Source organism: Colossoma macropomum, unplaced genomic scaffold, assembly GCF_904425465.1.
Source record: "Colossoma macropomum unplaced genomic scaffold, Colossoma_macropomum, whole genome shotgun sequence".
NCBI classification, from domain to species: Eukaryota; Metazoa; Chordata; class Actinopteri; order Characiformes; family Serrasalmidae; genus Colossoma; species Colossoma macropomum.
The window spans coordinates 43,646-70,007 of NW_023496021.1; the positions used below are offsets into that span (position 1 = coordinate 43,646).

The following is a 26,362-nucleotide window of genomic DNA, read 5'->3' on the forward strand; positions in this document are numbered from 1 at the left end:
TGCCCCCAGAGACCTCAGCTAAAAGTAAACTTCTGTTACCATAGTGCCTATGCCATATTCAGTAACTTGTCGCATTGCAATGTGGTGGGTGTGTTATGCTTTCTGGTACATTGCAATTGGGCTTGTAAACATGGGAAAACCTGCCATACATTTCAGCCCTCTTGCTCTAAATGCCATCTTCCCTCTCCAACTCCTAGTAAAGCACAAGTGATCCACGTGAGTGTCTAGCCTGAAAGAGCCCTTTAGGTGGAATTTGAAAGGTGATCTCCAGCAAAAATGTTATGTTTTCAAAGGACAGAGCTGCTACTATTATTCATATACTTATTTTCATATTATAGTAAGAAAAATTCAGGCATATTAGAGAATTTGACAGAAAGATGGAACGGTTTGCTGTACAAAGTGACCAGACAAGGTGTCAAACATTTATTTCTGGATAAATGCACAGAGCTTTGTAGCTGCTGTTTAACTGTGGAAGATGACACTTGCTATAGATTGCCCTCCCTTCGGTGCATCTCTTAACAGGCCCACATCATGGAAATTTTAAGTTTAATAAAGTTATTAGTTTGTTATAAACAAAAGTTTGATTTAGTATGTAAACACTGAGTTTCAAATGTATCCTTCACTCCCTGGTCCGTATGGTCCATGTATGGAAACTAAGCTGCAAAAGTCATGAAAACCATTTGCATGAATCCACCCATTCATTCTACATTGGTTAGCCCTGAGGAGTGTTTCAGCCTGGACTGCTTTTTCTGTGAGACACAAAATCAGGCAATCAGAACAAATCTTATTTACATATAAACTCTTAAAAGCATGGTAACAAAAAATAGTACTTAATTCTAAGAGACAGGTTGAAAATGGAAGTGTAGGAATTATGACTTTTTGGTAAATATAATACACGTTATTGGTGGACCTTGGGGGATACAAAAGAAATGTAGCATATGGGCCTTTTAAGATTTGTAGACAGAGTCACAACCCTAGTTATTTTTCTGTCTCTATTCATAATTTGCCAAATTACAGTGGAAGGACTAGAGAGCAACACAACACAGAAATGAGAATGTGTAACATTTCCTAAATAAAGCTGCTAAGAATGTTTAATGACTACTTGTTTTCAATTCCATTAACATTTTTTGTGACTTCAGTCACACCTTCAACATGTGGTTGAAGTATGAAATTATTAGTATTTGACTATATGACTGCAGGAAGGGAGAAAGCTTGATAACTGGGTGGTTTGCTCCATAAAGAGTGACTCACACTTCAACTGAACATAACATGGCCTGTAATTCAGGCTTCTCGGAGCAAGAGTGCTGATCTTGGAATAGATTTTTCTCCTACCACTTTACTGACTGATGGAAAGAGATCCAAGATCAGCATTCTTACCCTCAGAAGCCGCATGAGCACAAGCTGTGAGGCTTGTAAAATGCAAATTTACGTGCTTCACTTTTCTGCTAGTTTAAAGTCAACCTGAAATCAAAACTGAACTCTCTTACCTTGTTACTCCAAGTCTGTTCATATCATTTAAAAGATGACATTTGTTTTTCTGTAATCTTCCATCAAATGTATCAACTTTAAAACGCTCTTACGATTATGTCATTATGCACCCAGCAGATGGGGAAAAATGATATGCTGTGATAGCATGTTTTACTTCCTCCTCCCAATATTCCTACTTACCCATTATCAAAGAAAAACACATATTAGCTCAGTGACCCTTTCAGTGTGTCACTGTACACAAGGAAAATGCATTAGGATTTCAGATTCACATAACTAACCACATATAACCTTGTTTGGACCAATGCTGTTTTCCCCAAATAATCATTCAGTATTGTGTGGTACCAAACAAAAGACTTTATTTTAAAACAGCGCTTATAAATAACTAAAATCAACAAAAACAACAAAGACATAGTAAAAATACAAAAGATTTATGAAGAACTCTTTACAACTTCTTTCTTTCATCCCTAAAGGAGTGGTCTAGCACTTGGTTGTCATAAAATAATTTGTTTAATGATCACAATGACTCAGCTGTCAGTGATGAATTTTTGAAGTTTTTTTTTTTCTTCTTTTTTTTTAACTCTCACTTTATCTCATGAAGTTTACGTGATCTTCTGTTATGTGATCAAGTTAAGGCCTGAGAACCATATACATTCAGTTATACTGCTCATTTAATTCAGCCAAACACAAACAATTTCAAGATTTTCCATGGGTGTGTGAGAAACATGTATGGATACGTTTTCAAGGTATTTGTTATGAGAAGAAAATTCTGGATTTCAAAGTATATTGTGAAACTACTTTAATTACTCTCACTCTTGCCTTCTAGGTGGGCAGGGATTGCTAAATGATACTGAACAGGATCTTCCACCTCTCATCCCATCTCTGCTTCTTTTACATCAAAACTCAGTGCACAGAGGGTCGTGGCATCTTTTCCTTTTTACCTGACAACAAGCAGTATAGCTAGTGAGTCTGAAGTCTGTTGTTGATGAGGAACCAGCAACACCAGACAAGACTGGAGGGGTCAGCTGAACTCTGTGACATTGCTGTGTCTTGACTGAGATCCTAGGCTGTCATGAGTTGTAATCTAGACAGAGAAAAAGGTAAAGCCACATTTAGAGAGCCACATCCAGTAAAACCTCAGTTCACTGCAAGCCACAATACAAAAAGTATTATCCTAAAGGGAAGAAGCCTTTATGTTTAAACAGTTTAAAGAATAAAAAAAGAAAACAAAGACGTTTTGGTGTATTCAAGTGGTTCTGCAGGCAACAAAGGGAGCAAATACAGTAAACCAAAAGAGCAGAAAATTATTTTAGAATATATACTACCATTCAAAAGTTTGGAACCACTTGTCATATTAATCATTTTTCTTATTTTATTCAATAATATCACATGTTGAATGAAATACTATAAGCTAGACACCAAATGGCATTTTAAGATGTTTTATTCAATATTTTTGGGAACATCAAAAACTTTTAGATACTTTTATATATAGTAATACACTGTAATATCCACTGTAATAAAATCCATTAGTATTGTCCATTATTGGTCAAATTAGTTGAATGGTTAAACTAACAAATAATATTTATACATAAAATATACAAAATAATCAAATTAGTTAAAGCTTATAAAGCTGTAGTGCAGCATTATATTACTAGAGACAGGAGAAAATCAGCTCCACTCTTGTTTCAGATCTGAAAAAAAGAATCCACCGGCGTTTTTCCATCCTTCTGCTATGAGAAGACAACTCAACACTGCTGGTCTGAAAGGATATGCAGCTGTCAAGAAACCATTACCGAGAAAAGGAAATTTACTAAAAAGAAGAACATTTGCAAATCAAACAAATAACCTGCTCGCATTGTCAGAACAATGGACTGGCCAGCAAAAAGCCTAACATCACTGAATATTTTGGGGGTTACTAGGGGTAGAAAATTCAAACAACTTTGAAGACTGAACTAACAAATAGTGGACACACTAAATACCGAAAAAAATTATATTTAGCTGTTCAGGCTTCTGTGCCTCAATTCTTCATGGCAAGGATTCCACAAATTGTTGGAAACCTTCCTTTGAGATTCTCTGGTCCATACAGACATGACTGTATGGACCAGATTTAAGATTTTTCAGTTGCACTTTAATGCTGTGAATCTCCTGTTCTTCCACATCATTCAGGCATTCTGTTGGATTCAGATCTGGTGACTGGGAAGGCCACTGAAGAACACTGAACTCATTGTCATGTTCACGACAGGGATGCACATGGTCACCACCTCCATATTCCTAGACTGTTCACTGTTGGGTCAATGGATTCATGCTGTTGGCACCAAATTCTAACACTACCATCTGTGTGCCTCTGAAATCAAGAATCTTCAGAGCAGGCAATGTTTTTTCAGTTTTGGTGTGCCCAGTGCAGCCTCAGCTTTCTGTTCTTAGCTGACAGAAGTGGAACTCGATGTGGTTTTCTGCTGTTGTAGTCTATCCACCTCAAGGTTTGACGTGTTATCCATTCTGTGATGCTTTTCTGCTTACCATAATTGTACAGAGTGGTTATTTGGGTTACCATAGCCTTTTTGTCAGCTCAAACCAGTCTGGCCATTCTCCATTGACCTCACATCAAGGCGTTTCCATCTGCAGATCTGCCATTCACTTGATGTTCTATATTGCACAATTATGTGTAAACTCTAGGGGCTGTTGTGCGTGAAAATTCCAGGAGATCAGCAGTTATAAAAATACTCAAACCAGTCTGTCTGGCACCATCCATCATGCCATGGACAAAAATCACTGAGATCACATTTTTCCCTGTTCTGATACCAGATGTGAACATTATCTGAAGCTACTGGCCCATATCTGCATGATTTTATGCACTGCACTGCTGTCACACGACTGGCTGATTAGATAATTGCATGAAAGAGCAGTGTTCCTAATAAAGTGCCTTATATATAATAAATGAATATTGTTACTTAATGGTAATTTTAATTGGATGTGAAATAAATGAAGGGCTGTCTGTGACTTTTGCACAATACTAGTTTTATATTATTGAAAACAATGATTCCAAATTTTTGAACTGCAAATCCGAGCCTCTGAATGGTAGTGAACATCAGATAACATAAAAAACCCTAACCTTGTAGGAAATTTTTCTGTGTACTAAAGCCATTTTGGTTTTCCTCTAGGTCTCGTATTGGAGATCCTGTGAGAATCAGAACATAGTTAATCTACCAGCACACAACATAATCATGTTCACTCAATTTCTAAAACACTGGTGTACATGTTCAGGTCTGGCATTTTCCTTCTCTAACACATCTGATTGAATTCAAGAACTTAATTAGGTGTGTTAATTAGAAGAGTTTTTACCATAGATAAGTGTGTTGCTAGACATGACACAAAGCAGGCTGAACTTACTATAATGCAGGGCTTTGAACGACTCATCGCTTTTATAAAATGGTGATAAAATACATTATGATAAAATATACCAACATTTAATAAATATTATTAATAATGTATTCATGTTAATAGCAATAACCAATTATTCTGCTAAGCAATGTCATTTGTTAAAAGGCCCATATCCTACATTTTTCTAGTATTTTATTCTTTTCCCCTGGAACCTATTTATAACATTTGTGTAGGTTTTTGTACCAAAAACAGTCTTCGTTCATTTTTACATGACCATGCTTTCTTTATCCCTATGAAGAGAGTTTTTGTTACTGTGCATTTAAGAATTATATATGTAAATGAGCTATGCTCTGATTGGTCACCCTGTGCTGGGCTTCATTCAAGAAGCAGTCCAGGCTGAAATACCCCTTCTAACTAACATTAAGGGGTGGAGCTAAACTGCTACAGGCTGAATAGGTGGACAGGGTGACAAAAACATGAATTCTTATTAGTCTGAACAGTCATTTTCCATACAGATTGAATGGACTGTGAAGTGAATGGTTTGTTTTGAAACTTTAACAATGTCTACATACTACATCAAGTATTTTATTTAAAAATGACAAGGAATATTTGGTTTCCTATTAAATTGATGATTTTACAATATACTATGTTTGCATAACTTTTCTTGATATATCTACATCATTCTTTGTGATTTTTAATAATTTTAATTAAATCAACTGATGCGTGCAAGCAAGTCTGTGTGTGTGTGTGTACATATTATTTGACTCAGTCAGTCAGATTTTAGAAAAAGGACTATTCATTTTATAACATTTTGCACCAATGTCGTTCTAATGTGACTTTTACATCTTGCTTTAGCAAAGCAGAAACATATCATTTGTGCTCACCACAGCCATTGGTCACCACGTCCCTGTTGCAGATCTCATTGGCCAAACGCTCAAAGTATTCGGGCAGGTCGGCATACTCATTACCATAAGAGATGACCTTAATGCCCTTGTCAAGCATATTGTCACGGAGCTTTTTGAACTCTCCAACATCCTCTCTGCGCACCAGCATGAAATGCTCCAGATCAGACTTGTGTTTGACTGCCTCTAGAAACAGTGCCTGGAAGGTGGTGTCATCAACTGTCCGTCCACAGCCCAAGAATACAAATGATTTAGTTTCATACAGCTTCTGGATCTCCCTCTTTAGGACAAAAAACAATACAGTTATTGCTGACCAAAAGTGACCATAACCTCAGTAAAATCGTCCAAAATGACCTTCTAAATAGGGTGACCAGACCATAACTGTTCAGTCACAAGACAGCAGAACTGTGTTTGTGCAACAAGACACCCCACAAGGGGCATAAATTAGTTTGTCCAATCATGTTGATTTAATATTAGACAGCATTTGCATCATTATAGAATATGTATGTTGAGTTCCCTGAAAGAAATCTAATGCATTACTTTAACTTAAGCTTCTAGCAAATTGCACACAGCAAATAGCACACAGTGAAAACATTTCAGTGCAAAAATGTCTATTTCTCTTAGCTACGTTTAACGTTTTTGGGGAAAAAAAAACAACAAAAAAAACACAAAATGTACCATAATGTTTGCACAGGCCACATTTATTTTTATATTTTCCTTATATATAAAAGGATATCATCTAGAAGGCAGCACATGTTGCTGCAAAATGAGTTTTTATCTTTCACTGTTAATGCCTTCACAGATGTTAAAAGTTACCTGTGCAATGGGCACTAATACATCCCCATACCATGACAGACCAGGACAGTATTCCTGGGCCTGTATGGTTCATCTAACAAGCACGCCGGTTTTGCCATTTTTAGCGGAGTGATAAGCCTCAACCCATCATTCCTCATAAAGCACTAGGCCTTTGACAGATGCACCTTTTATATCCAAGCATAATTGCATCACCTGTTTAATGCTTTTTTAACATTTCCCTACATTCCTATTAAAACTGTCCCTCACAACTCTATGTGTTGAATGTCTTGAATGCGTTGCAGACATTAATTTCAGAACAAGTCTCTAACCAAACAGGTCAAAGTGGATCACTGCTTACTGTCACATACTGTCCCCAACAAAGCAAATGCTCCGTGTTCAAACCAAACCTGCCAAATATACATATGCCTTAAGACACTGATGTAAAAATATTGAATCATATAAAAATCTTAGTGAGCTTTAAGCTCTTATAGCCTTGGGGACTATCCAAAGCTGTCTGGTGGTTACTGTCAATTCTAGAACTAGAGATAAGGAAGAGGCCAAAAAAAAAATCTACTCACCATGACTTCAGTATTTCTCAGAACATTCTGATAACCAGCTGGATGCAGCACAATGCCACTGGGGTTTGTGTAAACGCCATGGATATGGAGCACACTCAGCCGCCTTTTCTCTTGAGCCCACTCCAGGACCTACATTCACAGACACAGGCACAATTACACACGTTTAACTGGGCATCCAACTGTCTTTCCAATGAAATGGATTGTCTTTTCCACTTATTGAAAGGCAATGAAAACATTTCAACTCATTAAATTACCTCATAGGACACTGCAACTGAATGATGCACGCTGCAGTTTTGTTTTTTTGACTACACTGAAGTAGCCGATTGTAGAAGACGTAGACTGTAGCAGATCTAGGTAATGTGCTGATTCTAATTTAAGCAAACATGTCCAGCCACCACACAGCATTTAGGCAATCTGGCAAGGGCACACTGGCCCTTGTCATGAAAGACAAACTTCCTCTGAAGGTAGAGAGGCTAAACAATGACTCACTTTTTCTTCTTTGAATCCACAATGGTTTAATAAAGAAAATATCTGTTTTATACATAACTGTTGACAGGGAAGATTTGGATGGAAGATGTTTGATTGGATAAAGTTTATGTGCTTTGAGCGGGAACCAAAAGTTTAAATCATAAGTCGCTCTCAGGATACTTGTTAAGGTAGGTAGCCTGCAAGTGAGACTGAACGAGCTAACTTTCTAGTTTGTGTGGACAACTGATATACTCTCAAAATAAAATAGATAAGTCTGTAGTCCCATTGCAAGCATCTGTGTAACATTAAAACAAATAGGAAACAGAAAATAGTCTGTGTTTAATTTGGGTTCCTTCATTTCCATAAAACAAATGCAAGAGAATTGGCCACGATGAGCAAGCAGAGGGATCCAGCACAGCGGAAAGTGGCAAGAAAAAGTGGATGGGTGGACTTTAAGCCTGGAGCACCCTCTATAGTGAAAATGTCATGTCTTAAAACACAAAGTTTTGTCTTGGATGCAAAGGGTGATAAACCAGGATGGGCATTTATGTACCTATGGCAGCTTTCCAGCATCCTAACATATGACTGGCAGTGACACAGTTTGGTTATGCAGTGTGACAAGATCCTCTAGTCAATCGTTCTAGGACAAGTCAGAGATTATATCTGTAATGTAGACCATACATTCAACATGTAGAGTTTCGACAATAAAATTTTACCCAGAGTTCCTCATAGAGTGTGACATCATAAACAACTCCTTCTCTGGCACAAAGTAAACTCACTCTTAAATCATTCAAACATGCTTAATTTCAACAGACATTACCAAACACAGATGACAGATTCAGCAAAGGCAGTCCATAAGGAAAGTTTTCAGATAGGATGATGTCTAAATTATAAATAAATGCAACCTGGCAGTTGTCAGCAGCTAGGGTTGTAAGACAAGAGCTCGATCGGAAGTGACTGATGGCACAGATGATCTAATAGTGTGAGAGGTGAAACGAGTGAATGTTTAGTCCTGTAATCGAACTCTGATGTGATTGGAGGCCCTTCGATATTATCAAGCATGTTTGATATTTACGACTCAAAACTTTCACGAACACCACCTCCACCTGAACAGCGGAACGTGGCAGATTAGAGCCATTATGATGTTTATAATGTATGGAACCAGACATCAAAGCATTCTTTTTACAATTTCAAGTCAGCTGCCAGTTTGTAGTGAAATACAGCTCTCACTGTATCAGCATTTCTCAACCTCACATTAATCTGCAGTTTGCGCTTTCACTGCGCATTAAGCACAAACAGGTCCGGGTCCAGTAAGTTTAGCTTTATTTGTGCCGTGATATCTGAGGAGATCTGGGATTCTGAGTTCTCATTCATAGCCAAAACTCATTAAATGTGTTATACTCTCTCTTCGCCTTGTCGTCTAGTGTGAGCTCCCTCATGACGAAAAGACAATAAATTCTGTGACAACTTGACGTTAAGTTTGTGATGCTCTTCATCTTAGAAATCTGTTAAGATTTTAAAAGTTGTGTAGTGTACGCCCAGCCTAAGAAACATTTCAAGATCACAGCTACACTGACTATTCTCATTAACAGAGAACGGCCAAAAAACAGCAAAATACACTGGCTCTTATTCATCAAAGTTGTGTAGAAAGAAATGCAGATTTGACCACCCTGAATAACAATATGAAATACTCATGAGCCAATGATTGTGCCCATAAGCAGAGTCTCTCTACTAGCCAGAGGTTAAATAGCTTTAAATTACACCAGTTGAAAAGAATAAAATGTTAACTGTTCAAAACACTGTACCTTTTATCCAGATCGAAGAGTGATGTGACTGTCTGATTATTTTCAAAAAACACTGTTTTTAGTAGTATTACTGTGACTTTCTATTTTTAGTGTTATTGCTGATATTGATAGTATTAATAATTTTGATTATCCAACAGCAAATTTTATGCAAATTCAAAATGCATATTACGCTCAAATATGCACACACATCATGAGACATGTGTTTGATCATGCATATATGCCAAAAAAAGAAACTGATGAATAACAAAACTCTGTAAAATTTGCATGCGCTCATTTTATCTGTTAGATTTGACAATCCTGAAAAATAAGGGCACTACAGTTATTAACTGACTTTTGATTAATAGTGAAGTAAATATTAAGTCCTCTTTTGTCTTTTTTAGCACCTTTTTTGGCAAAAGGGAATAACGTTGCTTAATTTGCAGGTTGATTTTGGTTGGTCAATTTATGTATCAGTGGCGGCTCTAGGTTGTGAGCCGCCTTTCTCCTATCAGAAGGTAATATGGAGTTCTTTCAATATTTACTTTGAGAGTTTCAGTTGTAACACTGTTAAAATTAACTCCACCATGTGGAGGCTGTACTTTAACCTGGCTAACGCTCACTGCGAGGTGATTATATGCTTCAAAACAGTTGTATATTACATGCACCAAAAGGGTATTTACAATAACATAGTTTTCTCCCTTAATAGGATCAAAGTGCTTGGGAACGTGAGCTGGGCTCTATTTTGACAGAGCAATGGTAGGACAAAGCCATATATAAAGTATGTTCAAGTGTTCTGTGCGCAAGGCTTCAGTTGATGCAAGTTAAGGTATTACACAGAGTTCATAGATCCAAGTCCCACTTATCAAAATTTTATCCAAACGTCAGTGATCAGTGTGATAAATGTGATGCTACCCCATGTAATCCAAGTCATATGTATTTTTTTGCCCTTCTCTGCATAAATTTTGGTTTGACTATTTTCAGATAATGACTAAGGTTTTAGGTTTTAAAGTTAGTATGAATCCCTCTGTTGCAATATTTGGACTTTCCACTGATCTGCCCCCACCCACTGGAGTTCAGTCCGATATCCTAGCATTCACATCCTTATGACCAAAATGTCATATTTTATTATTGTGGAAGTCCTCAAAACCATCTTCAATTGCATTATGGCTCCGTGATGTTATGCATTTTCTTAAATTGGAGAAGATTAGATTCACGATAAAAGGCAACACTGCTGCATTTTATGCTAAATGGAATTCTTTTCTTTTGTATTTTGAAGGTTATGCCGGCAGATTGATTTTTTTTTTTTTATTTTCCTTCTTCCCCCCTTCAAAGGTAAGGTTGTTTTTATTGTTGTATTGTTTGGAAAGTCTTGGTGTGTCGGTGTGTGTACGAGTGTATGTGGTGCTGTAGGGTATATGTAATCAAAAGATGTCGCCAGTGAACTGAGCTATTGGAGGCTTTTCACTGTTTTGTCTACTGTTTATCATCCTGTTTTTCTCCACTTGTCTGATGTATCTGTTTGGTTCCTCAAATTAAAATAAAAGAAAAAAAGAAAAAGACAAAGAAAATTATTAATTTCGTTGAACAAAAGCAGACTTCACGGCAATTCGAAAAATATCTGATTACTTGTGGAAAATCACAGATGATGCTGCTATGGGAATACAAGATCATGACCAAAAGCACCTTCTACGGAGACCTGTTTAACAACATAAAATAGGTTGTGTCCCACACCCCCCTACTTATTTCTCACACATATGTCACACAATACCGTCATAAAAAATACATTTATATGTAATCATAAATTTAAATAAATTCCTATATAAATAATAGCCTCTTTAAAAACTGCTCAGACTTGCTCTGAAACACAGACAATGGCTATCAACAAGCCACAAAAATGCTACAAAACACAATGCATCAGTACCAAGGTGTTCTGTACCTTCTTTTCATCTGTGAGGTCCAGGGATTCTAACTTAGTGCCTTGGTGAGCTGCGTAGATTTCCAGCAGATTGTCGAAGTTTGTGGTGAGGACCAGCGCCCCGCTTTCCATTAGCTGGAGCACGGACCGCAGCAGGTGCTTCCCTGCATGCTCCATCTTACACTCCAAATCATCAAACACTTCATACAGGCAGTCCTTAAAGAAGGTGGAACGCACATTTCCTGTCCGCTATACACAATCAGAAACAAAATTGCGTGAGTGTGCTTAGGGAAACAACAAAGATTAAGAAGTCTAAATAATGTTCTAGAACAATTTAAAGCAGTGATCTCCAACTCTGGCCCTGAAAAGCTACTTTCCTGCAGAGTTTAGCTCCAACCTGTATCCACTAATCTGCCCCACCCTTTACTTAACTCTAATACATCTGATCCAACCAATAGGTAAGACGATGAGCTGGAACAGGTGTGGCAAACTGTGATTGGAACTAGGCTCTGCAGGAAGGTAGTTCTACAGGATCATGGTTGGAAATCGCTGAATTAAAGAAATACTCTAGCACAATCTCAATTCTACAGTAGGCAAAAAGTAAATAAAAACAGGCTTGAGTGACAAGTTATTTAATGTTTCAACTAATTAAAATTATTGTTTTTTGTTTATATATGCTTATTCTAAATTGACGCCTATAACATGCTCCAAAAACTTTGGGACAGAGGCATGTTGTTGATATATGGCTTCTGCTTTGCATAGCAGAATCTTAATTTGCATTTGTATGTGTTTAATGACAAGGGGTGACAAGGTTTAGTCAAGACGTGGTTATATTCATTACAGAAGCAAGTCAGTTTTTAATGCAGTGACATCGGAAAGATCAAAGGTCACTGGCATTTAGTGCTGATTTTCATCCTTGCCCTTTATGCACAGAGATGTCTCAGAATTCTCTGATTTTTTTTATAAATGATTCTGTACATGCAATCTACACATTTCTTGTAATTGTGTGTTGAGAAGAGTTGTTATCAAACTGTAACTGTTCTTAAACTGTAGACACACCTTTTGGCAAAGTGGTGAGCCTGGATCCATCCTTGCTCATAAAGGACTAGGCCTTTCCTGGATGCTTTTATACCCAAGCATGACAAAAAGATGGTTTCTGGAACATTTCACAGTGTTCCTAGACTTAAATTGCCTGGATTTGAAACGTGCTGGAGGCAGTTTCAGAGTATGCATATATTAACATAAAAAAAGACAGTGAAATTGATAAAACATTTTGCCTTTATACTTCATACTGTGTTCATTAAAGTAAAAGAAAAGTAAAATGAAGTGCTTTTCTTAAAAATTTCACATTCTGTCAAAGCTTTTTTGAAATTGGGTTTGTACTAAAATATACCAAAAAGCCAACTCTGTGAATAAATATTTATAGTACATGACTATATATTGCAAAGGTGAAAACTGACAATTAGTGAGACAATGAGACAGACATAAGAGAATGTCTTACCAAAGCTGTTCATATTAAGTTTTATCCAACTATCAAAGACTACAGAAAAAGAAAGTTTAAAAGCAGTTTTGGTTATCTTTAAGGTTTTTTGTTATACACGGTGATCAGGTGGAGTGTGTGGAGTGTGGAGCATGCAAACTCCTCCCTCTGGAAAACTAGTCTTATCTCGGAAAGAACAAACTACACAGATTTACAGCTTAATTTGCAAATCCCTTTGGCTGAAGAATTCATGAAAATGTTCTGAAAAACTGTTTCACAAAGAGTATTCCTTTCAATATGACATTTAAAGCTGTATTATACTTTGAAACACAGACCCCCTTATTTGCACTTTAACCAACACCACTCACAATCAGGTGCGAATAGCTATGGTGTGAAGATGAATCCAACATTTTTTTGAAAGATCAGATTGTGATTTTTAGAGCACAGAGAAATTATCCCACCCTTGTGTGCTCCCAGCTAATCCTTAGAGCAAAGCACAAAAGAAGAACAAACAGAATATTTCTGAGAACAGATCTGTCCATTTGCTTTGTGGTTTCTTAATTCATCTTGTCAATGGCTTCTATTAAAAGTGAACAGGCATTCTGTACTTTCAGAGCTATTTTTACATGTGTTTGATAACAGGTAAGGTGTGAAACAACATAACAAAATGTTGGGAGGGAAATACATCTTTTCTCATTGTTTCCCACACACAGGTTATACTTCGTGGTATGCTGGTATTATGGAAGCATATCAGTAGCATTAATATGTAAAATGGCAGAGTATTCTTATGTTTGAATTTAAATATCCCACACACATATGCAATTAAGGACTCAGAATGAAAATTCACCAGCCTCCAGCTATCCAGTCTGAGACAGGATATTGAGCACTGGGAGCCCCATCCCTCTCTCTGAACGGACAAATTACTTTTTAACAGTTCTTTCTTTCAATAAATCACCCCAAATTAAAAGAAGTGTACTGCAGAAATCTCATACAATGGGAGAGATGGCGCTCCCAAATTTCTTGTATTATTACCGGGCAGGAACATTGCTATACTGGGTTAAGAACAATGTCACAATACCTGAATTGTCAATTCTGGAGGGGGCATCCATTGGGTCTACTTCTCTAGGTGCTTTATTGTGTTCTACCATTCACACAGCCTATTTCTAGCTTCACCTCTAACCAGGTTATTATTCACTCAATTAAAATTTGGAACCTGTTTAGAAGATCCTTCTCCCTTGGGGGCCTGTCACAAGCAGCAACAATTGCATAAAATCACAAGTTTGTCCCATCATTAATGGACGAGACTTTTTGCTACCTAGTCTAAAAGGGCTGTGGTCAGTTTTGCTTTTAAACAGAAATGCCAAAATACCCAAATCACACTTTTATGGGTACTTGCAGCTCCGTAACTTTGTAGCTTCAAACTTGGATTGTTTTCTGTTATGCCCTCCCACTTCTCTGTTAGAGTTTTTAACTGCAAAGTGGTTAAAATCAGTCTATATTGTATAATTTATGAACTACTCAACACATACAATTCGACTTCTTTAGACCTCCTTAAAAGTATATGGGAAACCGACTAAGACAAACTAATATCAGAGCACAAAATAATACAGAGAATGTTCTCCTGTTCCATATGTATAGGGCATGCTGTTATTCAATTTAAAAGTGTCAGTCAGACATTGTAAAATCAATGCCGACATAGACCCCACATGTGATCAACGCAGGCAGGCCCCAGCCTCTCTCTTGCACATGTATTGGACATGTCCAAAGCTCTACTTTCTAGCAAACCATCTTTTGAGGGCTTTTCGAGAATATTTGGAAAAGTCTCATTGCATTTTTGGTGTGGCCCCTGTGGATACCCCTCTTAGTAGGTGGGAAATCAACATGACGGCCTTCTGCTCTCTCTTGGCCAGGAGACTAATATTGTTTAAATGGAAAGACCCTATTCCACTGACAAACACTCAGGATCAGAGAAGTCAAGTGTCATCTCAAATTGGAGAAGATTACATACACTGTCAGAGGGTCTACTAGGAATTCTAAGGCATTGTAATAACTGCCAAGTGTAACAGAAAAATTTGAACAAGAAGCTGGTGAATAAGAAGCTTTGTAGTTTTAATGCTGGAAGTAATTATTGATAAGCGGATTTAAGCTATCAAAATATCATATCCAGAGGTTTTATGTAAGGAGTTACCTATAAATATGTGCTACAGCAGGACATTTTGACAAGCCTTATTTCATGTAGCTTAGTGACGCAAACTGAAGCACAGTAGCATTAGCTTGCATGCAGGAGTATTAGTATTACGACTCAAACAACCTTGTAATTCAGGCAATTCAGAGGATCCAGTGATATACAGGAGAGAAGTATGCACAGGAAAAAGCGCAACAGGATCTGAATATTTTTATGTACCACAGGGCACAAGAGAGCAGATTTTTGAAAACCTCATTCTATTTGACCAAAGAGCATTCGAGCTTAGACCTGGAGCCCGAAATATGCGCATAACATGAACTACAGAATGACAAACAATACCTAAACGCACCCAATGGTACAGCAACACAGTTCAAGGTGGAATTAACTAAAAGCGGTGGCTGAAAGACTTCATAAAAAGAAGAATGGGGAGGCCTGTCATACAGATTCCAGTTGATGCTATATAAGGATATCTTCTACAAAAGATGCGGATATATTGCTCTGTCATCACCTCACCAGAAAATATGCTCAGAGAATTGTAAAGGGCTGCAGAATCAAGTTAGCTAAAAGCTACTGGTAATGCTAGCTAACACTACATTCCCAAACAAGGCCCCAATCTGCTGTTTTCTCCAGCTGGCTAACATGAACCAGCTCACTGTCACACATACCAGTGACTTTTGTAATATTTATTGTTAGAATACCAAACCCCTTGCTGCTTTCAATTGAAATAGAACATTGTTGCCTACTCAGCCAATATGACTAGAAGGCTGTGTCATCTACATATGCCTATGTGTACCAGTACAATTACAATGAAATAATTTTCAGTACATTTTTGGTAGCAGATAACGTGGAGCACAGCAATACATACACAACTGATGCTCACTTTTGACATCAGAAGATCAACAGCCCTCGATTCTGTAGTAAACTACATCTGTAGCCTACAATCATGTAATTAACCACTTTTAAAGTATCTTCTGTAATTCAAACACTTCAGTTTACTGTGACGGGTGGAAGGGGGTGGTACATCTTGTTTTATAGCACTAACAAAGATATCAGATAAGAACTGAGCAGCAGGTCAAACCATCCGTTTTGTCATTTACATGACAGTTTGTTGACAGAAAGAAACATGAGCATACTGACATTTACTCATTAGCCCAATATAGTTTCACAGGGTAGAAAATACTCATGCTCAAAGAACAACGCCGCAGGAGTGTTTTTAAACAGTGGTCAACTATGGAGTTAGATTTATGCCAAAACATATCATATTTGTAAATTGTGATTTGAAGGTGTACATCAGCTTTTGATTGTGAATTTATTAAAGTACAACAAATACAAGTTATTTTGGGGTCTTAGCCTATTCAGTTCCATTTTCACATGTGCAAATTTGCATTTTGCCTACATTTTGTACTACTTTACATTATTCAGATCAACTTGTACAATTTTGCGTTTCAGTTTACTATGTGCAAACCTTTGGCAGTTTTGTTGCACTGCTACCTGAACCACAACTGTACAGTGTACCATGAAATCTGCATATTACTTGTAAATGATGGATGTATTACAGTATGAGAATATGAAATTAAAAAGGCAGATTTGAACTTTACCCACAATCTTTGTGATATGTCCATTTGGTTTAACTTGCATCTCATTTCTTTACATGAAAGCTTTTGACAGTGTTGTTGCACCACTCTCAGAATCGTTATCATACAGCCAGAGAATTTGTAGAGAGGAGAACTGCCACTGTAATGGTTTCCGAAGTACACAAATCATGTACTTGAATTAAAGTAGCGATACCCAAGGTAAAATATTACTCCAGTAAAAGTAGAAGTCCTCCCTTTAGACCTCCACTTGAGTAAAAGTGCGAAAGTATTTGCCTTCAAATGTACTTAAGTATCAAAAGTAAAAGATCAATTATGACTTTAATGTCCTATTACCATTTTTGTAACAAGACTCTTGCTTCACTAACTCATTTTAGGTGAAAATACTCTAGTGTCACTCTTGGTAAACCAATCTTTTAATAGAATGTCATTAATTAGTCTGTCACTGATGTCTATTAAAATTATCATTAGCACAAAACTGAAGGCAAACAAATTCCATTAGGTAGAACCAAGTAGCTATAAAATAACATTTTTCAAACAAGCAAAGTTTCAGTTTAAGATTATTTGCAACTTAGTTACAAGTTTAATAAAAACTTGCTTTAAACACAGGTTCACAAATGAGTTTTTCTTTATTATATTCCATCTGCTGGAATATAGTAATTTACTATAACATGAAATTGTGTTTGTATAAATTCAGAAAAACGGCACATGCCAGTCACAAGTGCATTTGTGTACATAATTCTATATTCCATCATATTTCATATCGTTCCATCATTTATGTTGGTATAGGCACTCCCAAAATTTTACGCGGCTGTGCAGGAAACTGTTTATTTGGAAAAAAGAACCAAATGGACTCGGAGGAAACTGTCTGTCTGTTTTGTTGAAGGAGAATCACAGGCAGGGTCGCCTACACAGCTATCGGGGGCTACATCTCTGTGCCATTCAAAGAGAGCATGAAGTTTCACAGACAATGAGAACGATAATCAAAATGATTGATCCACAAAGAGACGAGTGTGTGGAGCTCCGGCGCGCCAGTACAGCAACTGAGACACCAACGCGTTATGGCAGCCCCCCTACAGTTAGCCCACTTTATCCTCCAAATATTACGACTTTTTTCTCGCAATATTCCGACTTTGTTCTTGAAGTCTACTATTTCTATTCTTAAACCAGTGGCCCTAAAATGCCATCGTAGAACTGTATGCTTGCACTGGGTAGGTATGTCCAGCTGGTAAAAACAAGCTCAAAACAAAGTGTGCGCTGTACCCTGATTGGTGTGCTTGCTTTGCGCTTCTTTTGTTTTGACTTTGAAAAATGTCACGTTTTTATACACACATAAGCCAAAAGGAGAGACAGAATTTGCATAATGTAGTGGAGTAAAAAATAAGATATTTGACTTTGAAATGTAGTGGAGTGAAAGTAAAAAGTCACCCAAAATGGAAATACTTAGCTAGAAAAAAACTTAAGTACTTAAGTACAGTAGCGAATTACATTTACTTTGTTATTGTCCACTACTGCTATATAGTGATCCAGATTTTTGAATGTAAGGTATGGTTTTTATGGGACTATTTCAAACACAGTACCTTTCTTTACAGATTTTTTTGAAGTTGCTTCATTAAAGGATTTAGTACAAGCTTGCTAGTAATTACACAGAACCAGAGCCAAAGAGCCAAACCACCACCTGCCCTTTTACTTGTCCACAAAATGTAATACATCTACAATTTAGACTTTACAAGTAAGATACAGATTGCATTGCACAATGTGCACTTATGTTTTTGGTAGCAGTGCAACAATATTGCCAAAAGTTTGCAAGTAGCAAACAGAAACGCAAGCTTCTTTCATTCATTCAGTTGATCCGAACGAATGAAAAGTACAAAATGTAGGCAAATGCAAACAGCCTATCTAAAAATGGAACTGCATGCACTAAGACCCCAAAATGACTTATGGAACGCACTTTAATAAATTTAAATTCAATTGCTGATGTACAACTTTAAATCACAATTCACCAATTGACCAACTCTGTACAGTCTAGTTCCAATCACAATTGGACATATCTGCTCCAGCTAATTAACTATTTTAGAAGTAGTCAGCAGTTTTGGACGCAGCCTTTGATTGGCTGTATTAGATGCAATAGTGTTAGGTAAGGGAACATTAGATGCAGCACCAGGAGGAGGTTTGAAGAACACTGCTTTAAAAGACATAAATTAAGTCTGTAAATATACAAAAAGAAGTTCTTTATTTGTGCTTTAGAGTCTGTGTCTCCTCTTGCTCCCTACCTCCTGCTCACACTTCCCAAGTATATTACAAATCTGTGAGAAACACTGCTTTTACACCAGCTGCACATATATCTGGCAACAAATGTTAAAAGAAATTTGTTAATGAAAAAAAGTTAATGCTGAGTTAATCTTTAGTTACAATTTGATCTGTGCAATCTGTGTTGTTAGTTATTCCTATGCCTATATAAACTTCTGATATTAGTGGCAGCTCAAGCCAAATGTCTTGGCAAGAGGAAGAAGCTACTTGGGCTTTCACAATTACTTAAAAAGTAAATTAATTAAAATGTTCTCTGAGAATCAGCTTATTATTTTTGCAATCGTATTATTTTTTGTAAACTTAATAGATTATATATTAAGTGGAAGTTAAATTGATGTTTTATGAAATAAAACATTTTGTTTAACTAGGTCTAGGCTGAACTGCTCAGTAGCCGGTTAACAGGCTAGCAGAGTACTCCAATAATAAATGTTAGGCTTTACAGGTCGTAGCCATTCTTTATTTTTATTTACATTTTCAATACTTCTTCTGCTCTTTCGCTAATTAAGACACGGAGCTTGATTTACACAATCATGTATATGTATTTTTCCTCATATTTGTGTATTGACAGACTTCCTTTTATCTTTTTAGTGAAGTATTTCAGAATCTTTGAAAGGTTCTGCACATTATGTTACAGTTCAGTCCTGCTCATTTTTAATTATTTGGCCCTACAAACACACACACACACACACACACGTACACATGCACACACGCACACATTGAATCAATCATCAAAATAACTGGTAGACTAGTCAACAGTGACAGCCCTAGAAGCTATTAAGATGACTGAGAGATTACACAAATTCTCAGCCAAAGGGAGGCTGTGTTTCACCAGAAAGAACATCCATGTCTCTGAAATCCTCTGACATCAACTGATGGTCTTTACATTGGCTATGTGTACTTTGAACCTGACCTGATTTTTTTTTCCAATGGCAAAGCTAAAACCTTTCCAGTTGATTTTGAACTTTAAGACTTAAGAGTCATAAAGAAAACAAAAAGATTTTGCCACACCAAACAACTTACATTTACCTCCACAAACAAAATTACAGTAGACAGCTTGACAAATTTATCACTTTCTGCTTTAAAAGGCAAATCTGAGGTGTTCTAAGATTAGCCTCCTTCTTCCCTGTCCTCACTTTTCACAGCACTCATGAAACTAGGTTAACCTGCTGACATTCTGTGGGATTTCAAAACTTTACACCAGAAAACTGCATCCAAAACATACTCAATGTCTCAAAACTTGGACACTTATTGAGTGCTGAGTATGATCAGACAAGCCAAGTTCAGGGCAGTTTTAAGGTTGTTCTTTGTTGTTTTTTGTACTACTAATCCATATTAATATGGGATTATAATAATAAAGTATTAACTAGTATGGAATTATAATAATACAATATTATTACACAGACATGCTTAAATGTCACTGCAAAACTAAAATGTAGAATTGTTTGTCTACTTTGTCACAACACAGCAAACAGCTGAAGTAAAGCATGTTTTAGCTGTGTGCCACAGCACTGAAGAGCATCAGTAACACAGAAGGCACATGGTCCATTCTGGCCCAGAGATCAGCAGGGCAACATTGGAAAAAAAAGGCTGCACATTGTGTGGCCTAGAGACAACGATGCATATGTTCACATAATCACAAACAAGGTTCAGATCTAACTGATTTCAGTTACTGAAATGACAGGCAGTTTATCCTGTCACAGGATAACAAAATGAATAGGCTTGATTTTCCCAGAGGGTTTCAAACCTATTAGCCCATATGCAGAAAGACAAGTTTGTTTGATTAGCACCATAGAAACCACAAGAAAATAGAACTTGTCAAAAGAGATTACCACATAGTTATGTCTGCAGCAAATAGCAACATAACACCTCATATATAATATCTGAAGACTGGCATCTACCTATAAATTGCGTATTTATGTCAGCCATGCTTGGACTCAAAACAGTCTGAACAAAGACTGTTTTATTTCAGTCAAATCACTGTGGCAGAAAGCCAAAGGATTTCACATAGTATCGGTGTGGCCATGGCTAATACCTGATCTATGATTGTCCTTCAAAACTCAACAGATAAAATAAGCGCCAATGCTCTGCATTTTGGAGGTTCGTGCTGGAGGTTCGTGCTGGAGTTCCATTTCACTGAGAAAGTACAATGAAGCATTAGTCACGCACACAAAACAAAAACCAGTGTTCAACAATCTCCTTGCAAAAAACAAAGGAGATCACTTTAGGGAAAGTTAATATTATTTATGCATTTATTTAATTAATAAAGCCAGTGTGAGTCCCTTCCTTCATAAACCTAACAGAGTGTCAACTTCACATACAAAATGAACCAAAAAAAAGAAGGACAGAAAAATAAACAAATCTGGGACGTGGGAAGACGAGGGTGCTGAAGGAGCTGTAGCATCTCAAGATTTCAAGATTGTTTAACTGCAAAAAAGAATTTTAAAATAGTAACCCGAGTGTAGTAAAGGCATATGTATGCTTGATTTATGATGGAGTTAGTATTTTTTACATTATGCTTTATTTATATATTATTATTTTCAAACCAGGAGTAGTTATGGTGTGTTAACAAGTTAACACGTATTATTATTACAGTGAGTCAAATCGTTTCCCCTGCCAAATGTTGACTGCTTTAGGGGGCATGCCACTAAAAGACTACCAAGTCCAGAGTGAATGTTTACGTAAAGTTGCAGACTAGTTCTGAGCCCCTAGTATTGTTTTGCAAACTTTTGTAAAAATCTACTATGTCTCATGTTTTGAATACATTTTTTTCAATTATTATATCTCCCACATTCAAGTATTGAATCTCACTATGCAGTTTGACTATGGGCACGACACAATCATTTTCAATCGTTCTCATATCGACAATCTGATTGGTTGCCGCGTAACTCATTTGTATAAAGTTTACAACGAGAGAGAACAGGATGTGCATCAGTGGTTTAATGTGTCAGTTGTACCTGTATATTGTCATCTCTTGCCATTTTATAGCATGTTATGTTCTTTTTGACGTCAATTCTAAATCTAATTTGAATGAAAAAAAATGACATTTGATGGCACATACATGCTGCTTAAAATTTTGACGCCTTTAACTCAAAAAACATTCCCACTTCCCTGACACTAATAATTTTCTAATCACTGATAAGTCCCTTCAACCCATGTGTAAAATAAATGTCAGTCTACTAAGAACAAAACAGCTCTCAAACAGCTTTTATGCTTGTGGTATCTCTTATCGGAGAGAGTTTCTGAATGAGATCATGAGCATTCAAAATTACTTAACACACATTAAATTGATTTTGCTGATACCCACACATACCGTGATAACACTTGTTTCAAATCGCCTTCTACTCTCTCACACTAAGAAACAAAGCATTATTTACACAACCATTTTTATGCATATTTGCCACATATATGTGTATTTATGTGTGTGCTTTCTAAGACATCCTTTCTGTCTTTTTAGTAAAGTATGTTGGAATCTTTGAAAGTTTCTGTACAGTATGTTATAATTCTGTTATGTTCATTTGAATTATTTAGTCCTAAAACACACACACACACACACACACACACACACACACACACACACACACACAGAATACTCAATTAATCATCAAAATAAATCCCAATCTACTAAGAACAAGTCCGTTCTTCATAAAAAGCCTTTATGTAGCATGGTATGTCTCTTACCGGAGAGAGTTTCTGAATGAGGTCATGAGCAACATGCACCAGGTTCTTGTCCTCCTGTAGACTCTTCTGGAAGCGCCTGCTTTCCTCCTCCTCCAGCAGGTCAAAATCATTGGCAGCATCCAGTAATGCTTGAATCAGGCCTTTCCAGGAGCGCAGTGCTGGGACCTGGGGAGCCACGGCCGAGCTTACTCCAGTGCCAATCACCAGGACCAACTCTGGAGCACGTTTGGTTTTTAGGCTGGGTAATAACTTTCTGTAAGGAAAAGTCAGAAAATGACAGATGGGTTGGTTGGACAGGAATAAATATGTGAGAACAGTTGTGATCATGCAAAAAAAAAAGTGCACAAAGAAAACAAAACTTTAGACCTTTAGGTCTGAGTAGGTTATGTACAAACAATATCAATACCACAGAACCAACAACATTTTCTTCCTCACACCATAACATAAGCATATTGTTTTCTATGTAATTACTAATTACTACTAATAATCCTAGGACGTAATAAAAGTCTCTTAGTTTAAGAAGTTAAGCAAGACAAAAGTTATCTTTAGCCTACTAATACTGAGATCATAACCACTACTAAGCATAATGTAAGCTGATTATGAGAAACCACGTGGGAGCTTTTGGCTGAGGCAAACGCCTTGTCAAAGTTAGTTAATGAGCCATTGGACTGATTTCTTGCGGGAGGATTAACAGATCTAAACTAGTTCTTGGAATGTACGCTACTGCCACCAAAACAACATGCAGGCCTCTGCCCCAGAAATAATAATAATGCCTCAGAATAGTACAAACACCAGACCATTTCACCGCTGGCAAATATTATTACCTGGCTTTTTTAGCCACCGTTTCACCATCCTCAGAATCAGGAGCAGGTCGCTTCTCTGTCTTGACCGTCACAACAGAGGCCATTCGACTCCTACAGCAGAAATGTGTTCCAACACGTTACTAAAGAACACAAACCCTGACGTGTTCAGTACTTCTTGATGGTTAAGCCATCAAGTGCTTAAACGCTGTTACAGTTTTAGGCTGCTGCACACAAGGTTTTTGGCATGTTTTGGCAAGAATTCAATCCTACATCTATCTCAGCAGTTTAACCAGATAGCTATAGGTAAACCTAATTGCTCTTTTTCGTCAAGCCACAGAACGGAAAGAGATTACGGGAATTACGTCATCAGAGCCTTTACATCCAATCATTCCTGGAACAAGCCAGGGAAAAAAATCCAGCTGCTCCTAATGTATCAGTGTCCAGTCTAACTACGTCTACCTTACTTCTCCATGAAAAGGTGATAGAAAAACTTCTGTCTTTTCCAAATTACAGTACAGCAAGAAGTCTTTCTGTGGCAAAAATGTTACACCGGAGCTCTTGGCAGAGTATATTTGAAACCTACTCTTTATCAGCGCCCACTGTGATTTATATTATTTGGTGACGTGTACTTTCTGCGAGAATTATTCCCATACAAATAATCGGGCTCCGTTATGTCATGCAGGATTCCATGCAACTTCTACCTTAGATGTGGTTGACTTGTGGTCGTAATAAGAAGCTAGGTAGCGTGGTTTTAATTTAAGTAGTTAAGATACACGGGCTTAAGTAGCTTTATAGTTATCTAGCTAATTAACAGGTTACCACTTGAGTTACGCTCTTGAATCTTGCAAATGAAATAAAGAGCAGCGAACTCTTAGACACACTTTAGGCTGTTAAGTTAGCCACCCGTTAACAGATCTCCGGAGACAGTGGCTAAGCTATCTAATAACCAAGCTAATGTCATCCAACGTAGCTGACAAACCACCTGTTGTGGGCTTGTACTGACCCTGAGCTACGTGGAAAAAGTCAACGCAGTTAGCCTTACTGCCTCTACCACATGAATCAATAATCTAAGTGACTACGCCCTATCACTGGCAAACAATTACAGCAAGTGTTACATAGTTATATAGTTAGCCAGACGAAGGCAAGGGAGCTAATAAGCTAACAAAACCATGCTAGCTAAAAGACAATAGGTAACTTAGAGACACAGCTGGCCGCAAAGAGGAGAGGTTGGCATCATTTGTTTACAGACAACACCAAAGATGATTAATTAGGTAGCTAATGTAACGTTACTTTTCTGAAACTTTAAGCAAGTGTCAAGCTTCGCTTACCCAGATGAAAAAAACTTAATTCCCGTATTCTTTGAACTTCAGTTGAATAAAAATCCTTATCTGATATATGAGTCAGCTGAAGAAAAAACACATTTTGTCGTTCAACACGGAATTGTGCTCGCATTACGTTTGCATTATTGGTGCGACTCTCAACAAACGCTGATTTTGGGTCCTGCCTAGCTAGCTACTAAAGGATAACTTGCCAGCGAATCCTCGTACCTGTTCGCTTATATCTGCCCACGCATTGTATGGGAATAACCGTTTTGAAGTCACGTTAACTTAAGCGTAACGGATTTGTCTAACTAAATTAAAATAAGATGATTAAATCACCCCACTGTAAATTCTAGCTGCATCATCTGTTTCCTAGTCACACTCAGTTATTAAGCGAACAGCGACTTAAACAGACCCTAAATTTTAAACTCCACCTTCCTTCCTTGGACAAGCTCTCGTGGTTTAGAAAGAGAGGAGGGAGGGGAATACATTGGTTAGAAGTGTTATTTAGTAATTATACCAGAGCTCATATCGTTCAAAAGCGATTTGTGATACACAGTTCCAGTCAACGCAAAATAAGTCTTTTTTGCAGACAGATCAAAGCAAGAGACAGGAAAAATCAACAGATGGTGAGATTCAAATCTGAAAACCAGACTTTGCAAATGTTCACATGCTCCTTATATAACAGGACAGCGTCACTAAAGCCAGACAATGTCCCCATTTAACTGGCAAGACGTAATGTTGCCCCCCGCCACCCCCCAATAAACTAGTTAATAGTAGGCAGTAGACCATTTTGGACATGACACGGTGTACCCATGTGAAATGAGGCAGCAGTAGGTTTATGGCTCCCTTACATGCTGACAGTTGTGCATACCTGGGGATCTAGTCAGTTTGTTAGGCTGATTTAACCCGTTGTTCAAACAGGATAAGGTTGACGGCTCTGCAAATTGCACATCATTAAGTACCCTGTTTTGCCACCGAACTAAAATGGCACCTAGTTTCCCCTTGAGTGGACAGAATCCACAAGTCTAGAAATGTCGGACTCCTAAAAACTCTTAAAACCTCTTTCCACCCCTCCTCTAGCACCACTGTAGTGCTTCATCCTCGATGACCTTTATGGCTAAAATATTCCTACACGTCCATCATATATCATAACAGCTTGCTTACATTGTCTTCTGTCTCCTCCCCTCCTGTCTTGCCAGACGAACAGAGATCCCAGTCATATTTATTAAACGTTTTCAGAGTTCAGACTGCTCACTCAGGATCTTGAATATAGACATGGAGCCTATAGGTGGAGCTGCTTTTTGACGGCTACTCAAATATCTTTGATTTTAAAATACAGAGCAGTAGTGTCTAATTAGTTGTGAGTAAAATGCAATGCAAGAAAATATGTCAATGATAGTCATTTACTCAGTCCATCAGTTTTGGGTCATGCATTTCCTTAGAACACTTCATTTAAATATCCTCTTACATCCTTTCAGAGGTTATCAGTTGGGAGACACCATGAGTATAATCATGTAAAATTCTGTCCACAAATTTACCATGCACACATTCAAGAAAAGAATGCAGTAACAATAGGTCTTCCATGTTCCACTGATAAACACTGATAAACATTTCTCAAAAAAATACTTTTTTAATGATTCCCCAAATTAAAGATTAGTGTCAAACAGGTTTATACAGGTTTCTT

At 37.3% G+C, this 26,362-nt stretch overlaps 1 protein-coding gene across 7 annotated transcripts; it reads right to left on the reverse strand.

The window, feature by feature from the left end:
- Positions 1 to 1,878: 1,878 nt before the first annotated feature.
- Positions 1,879 to 26,091, reverse strand: fam118b (family with sequence similarity 118 member B). 7 transcript variants are annotated; one of them, XM_036564629.1, is made up of 9 exons: positions 24,904 to 25,084; positions 24,685 to 24,760; positions 23,378 to 23,467; positions 22,554 to 22,806; positions 11,330 to 11,557; positions 7,142 to 7,270; positions 5,751 to 6,048; positions 4,598 to 4,663; positions 1,879 to 2,569 (listed from the first exon to the last, which is right to left on the reverse strand). In XM_036564629.1, exons 3-9 carry the CDS (start codon positions 23,458 to 23,460, stop codon positions 2,556 to 2,558), a joined length of 1,071 nt encoding a protein of 356 aa, XP_036420522.1. In that variant the 5' UTR covers positions 23,461 to 23,467; positions 24,685 to 24,760; positions 24,904 to 25,084; the 3' UTR covers positions 1,879 to 2,555. The 7 variants fall into 7 exon arrangements, with proteins under 7 accessions (XP_036420522.1, XP_036420519.1, XP_036420527.1 ...); XM_036564626.1 differs by lacking the exons at positions 24,685 to 24,760; positions 24,904 to 25,084 and adding an exon at positions 25,843 to 26,091; XM_036564634.1 differs by lacking the exons at positions 24,685 to 24,760; positions 24,904 to 25,084 and adding an exon at positions 25,091 to 25,117.
- Between the last annotated feature and the right edge of the window lie 271 nt (positions 26,092 to 26,362).

What these genes read in the sequence shown, in the direction of transcription:
- fam118b (XM_036564626.1), bottom strand. Translation starts at nt 25,898, where the DNA reads ATGACTGGGATCTCTGTTCGTCTGGCAAGACAGGAGGGGAGGAGACAG. An exon ending in GGGAGGAGACAGAAGACAAT is followed by an intron (nt 23,468 to 25,842) that starts GTAAGCAAGCTG and finishes TTTCTGCTGTAG; the next exon opens with GAGTCGAATGGCCTCTGTTG. An exon ending in ACGGTGGCTAAAAAAGCCAG is followed by an intron (nt 22,807 to 23,377) that starts GTAATAATATTT and finishes TTTTCCTTACAG; the next exon opens with AAAGTTATTACCCAGCCTAA.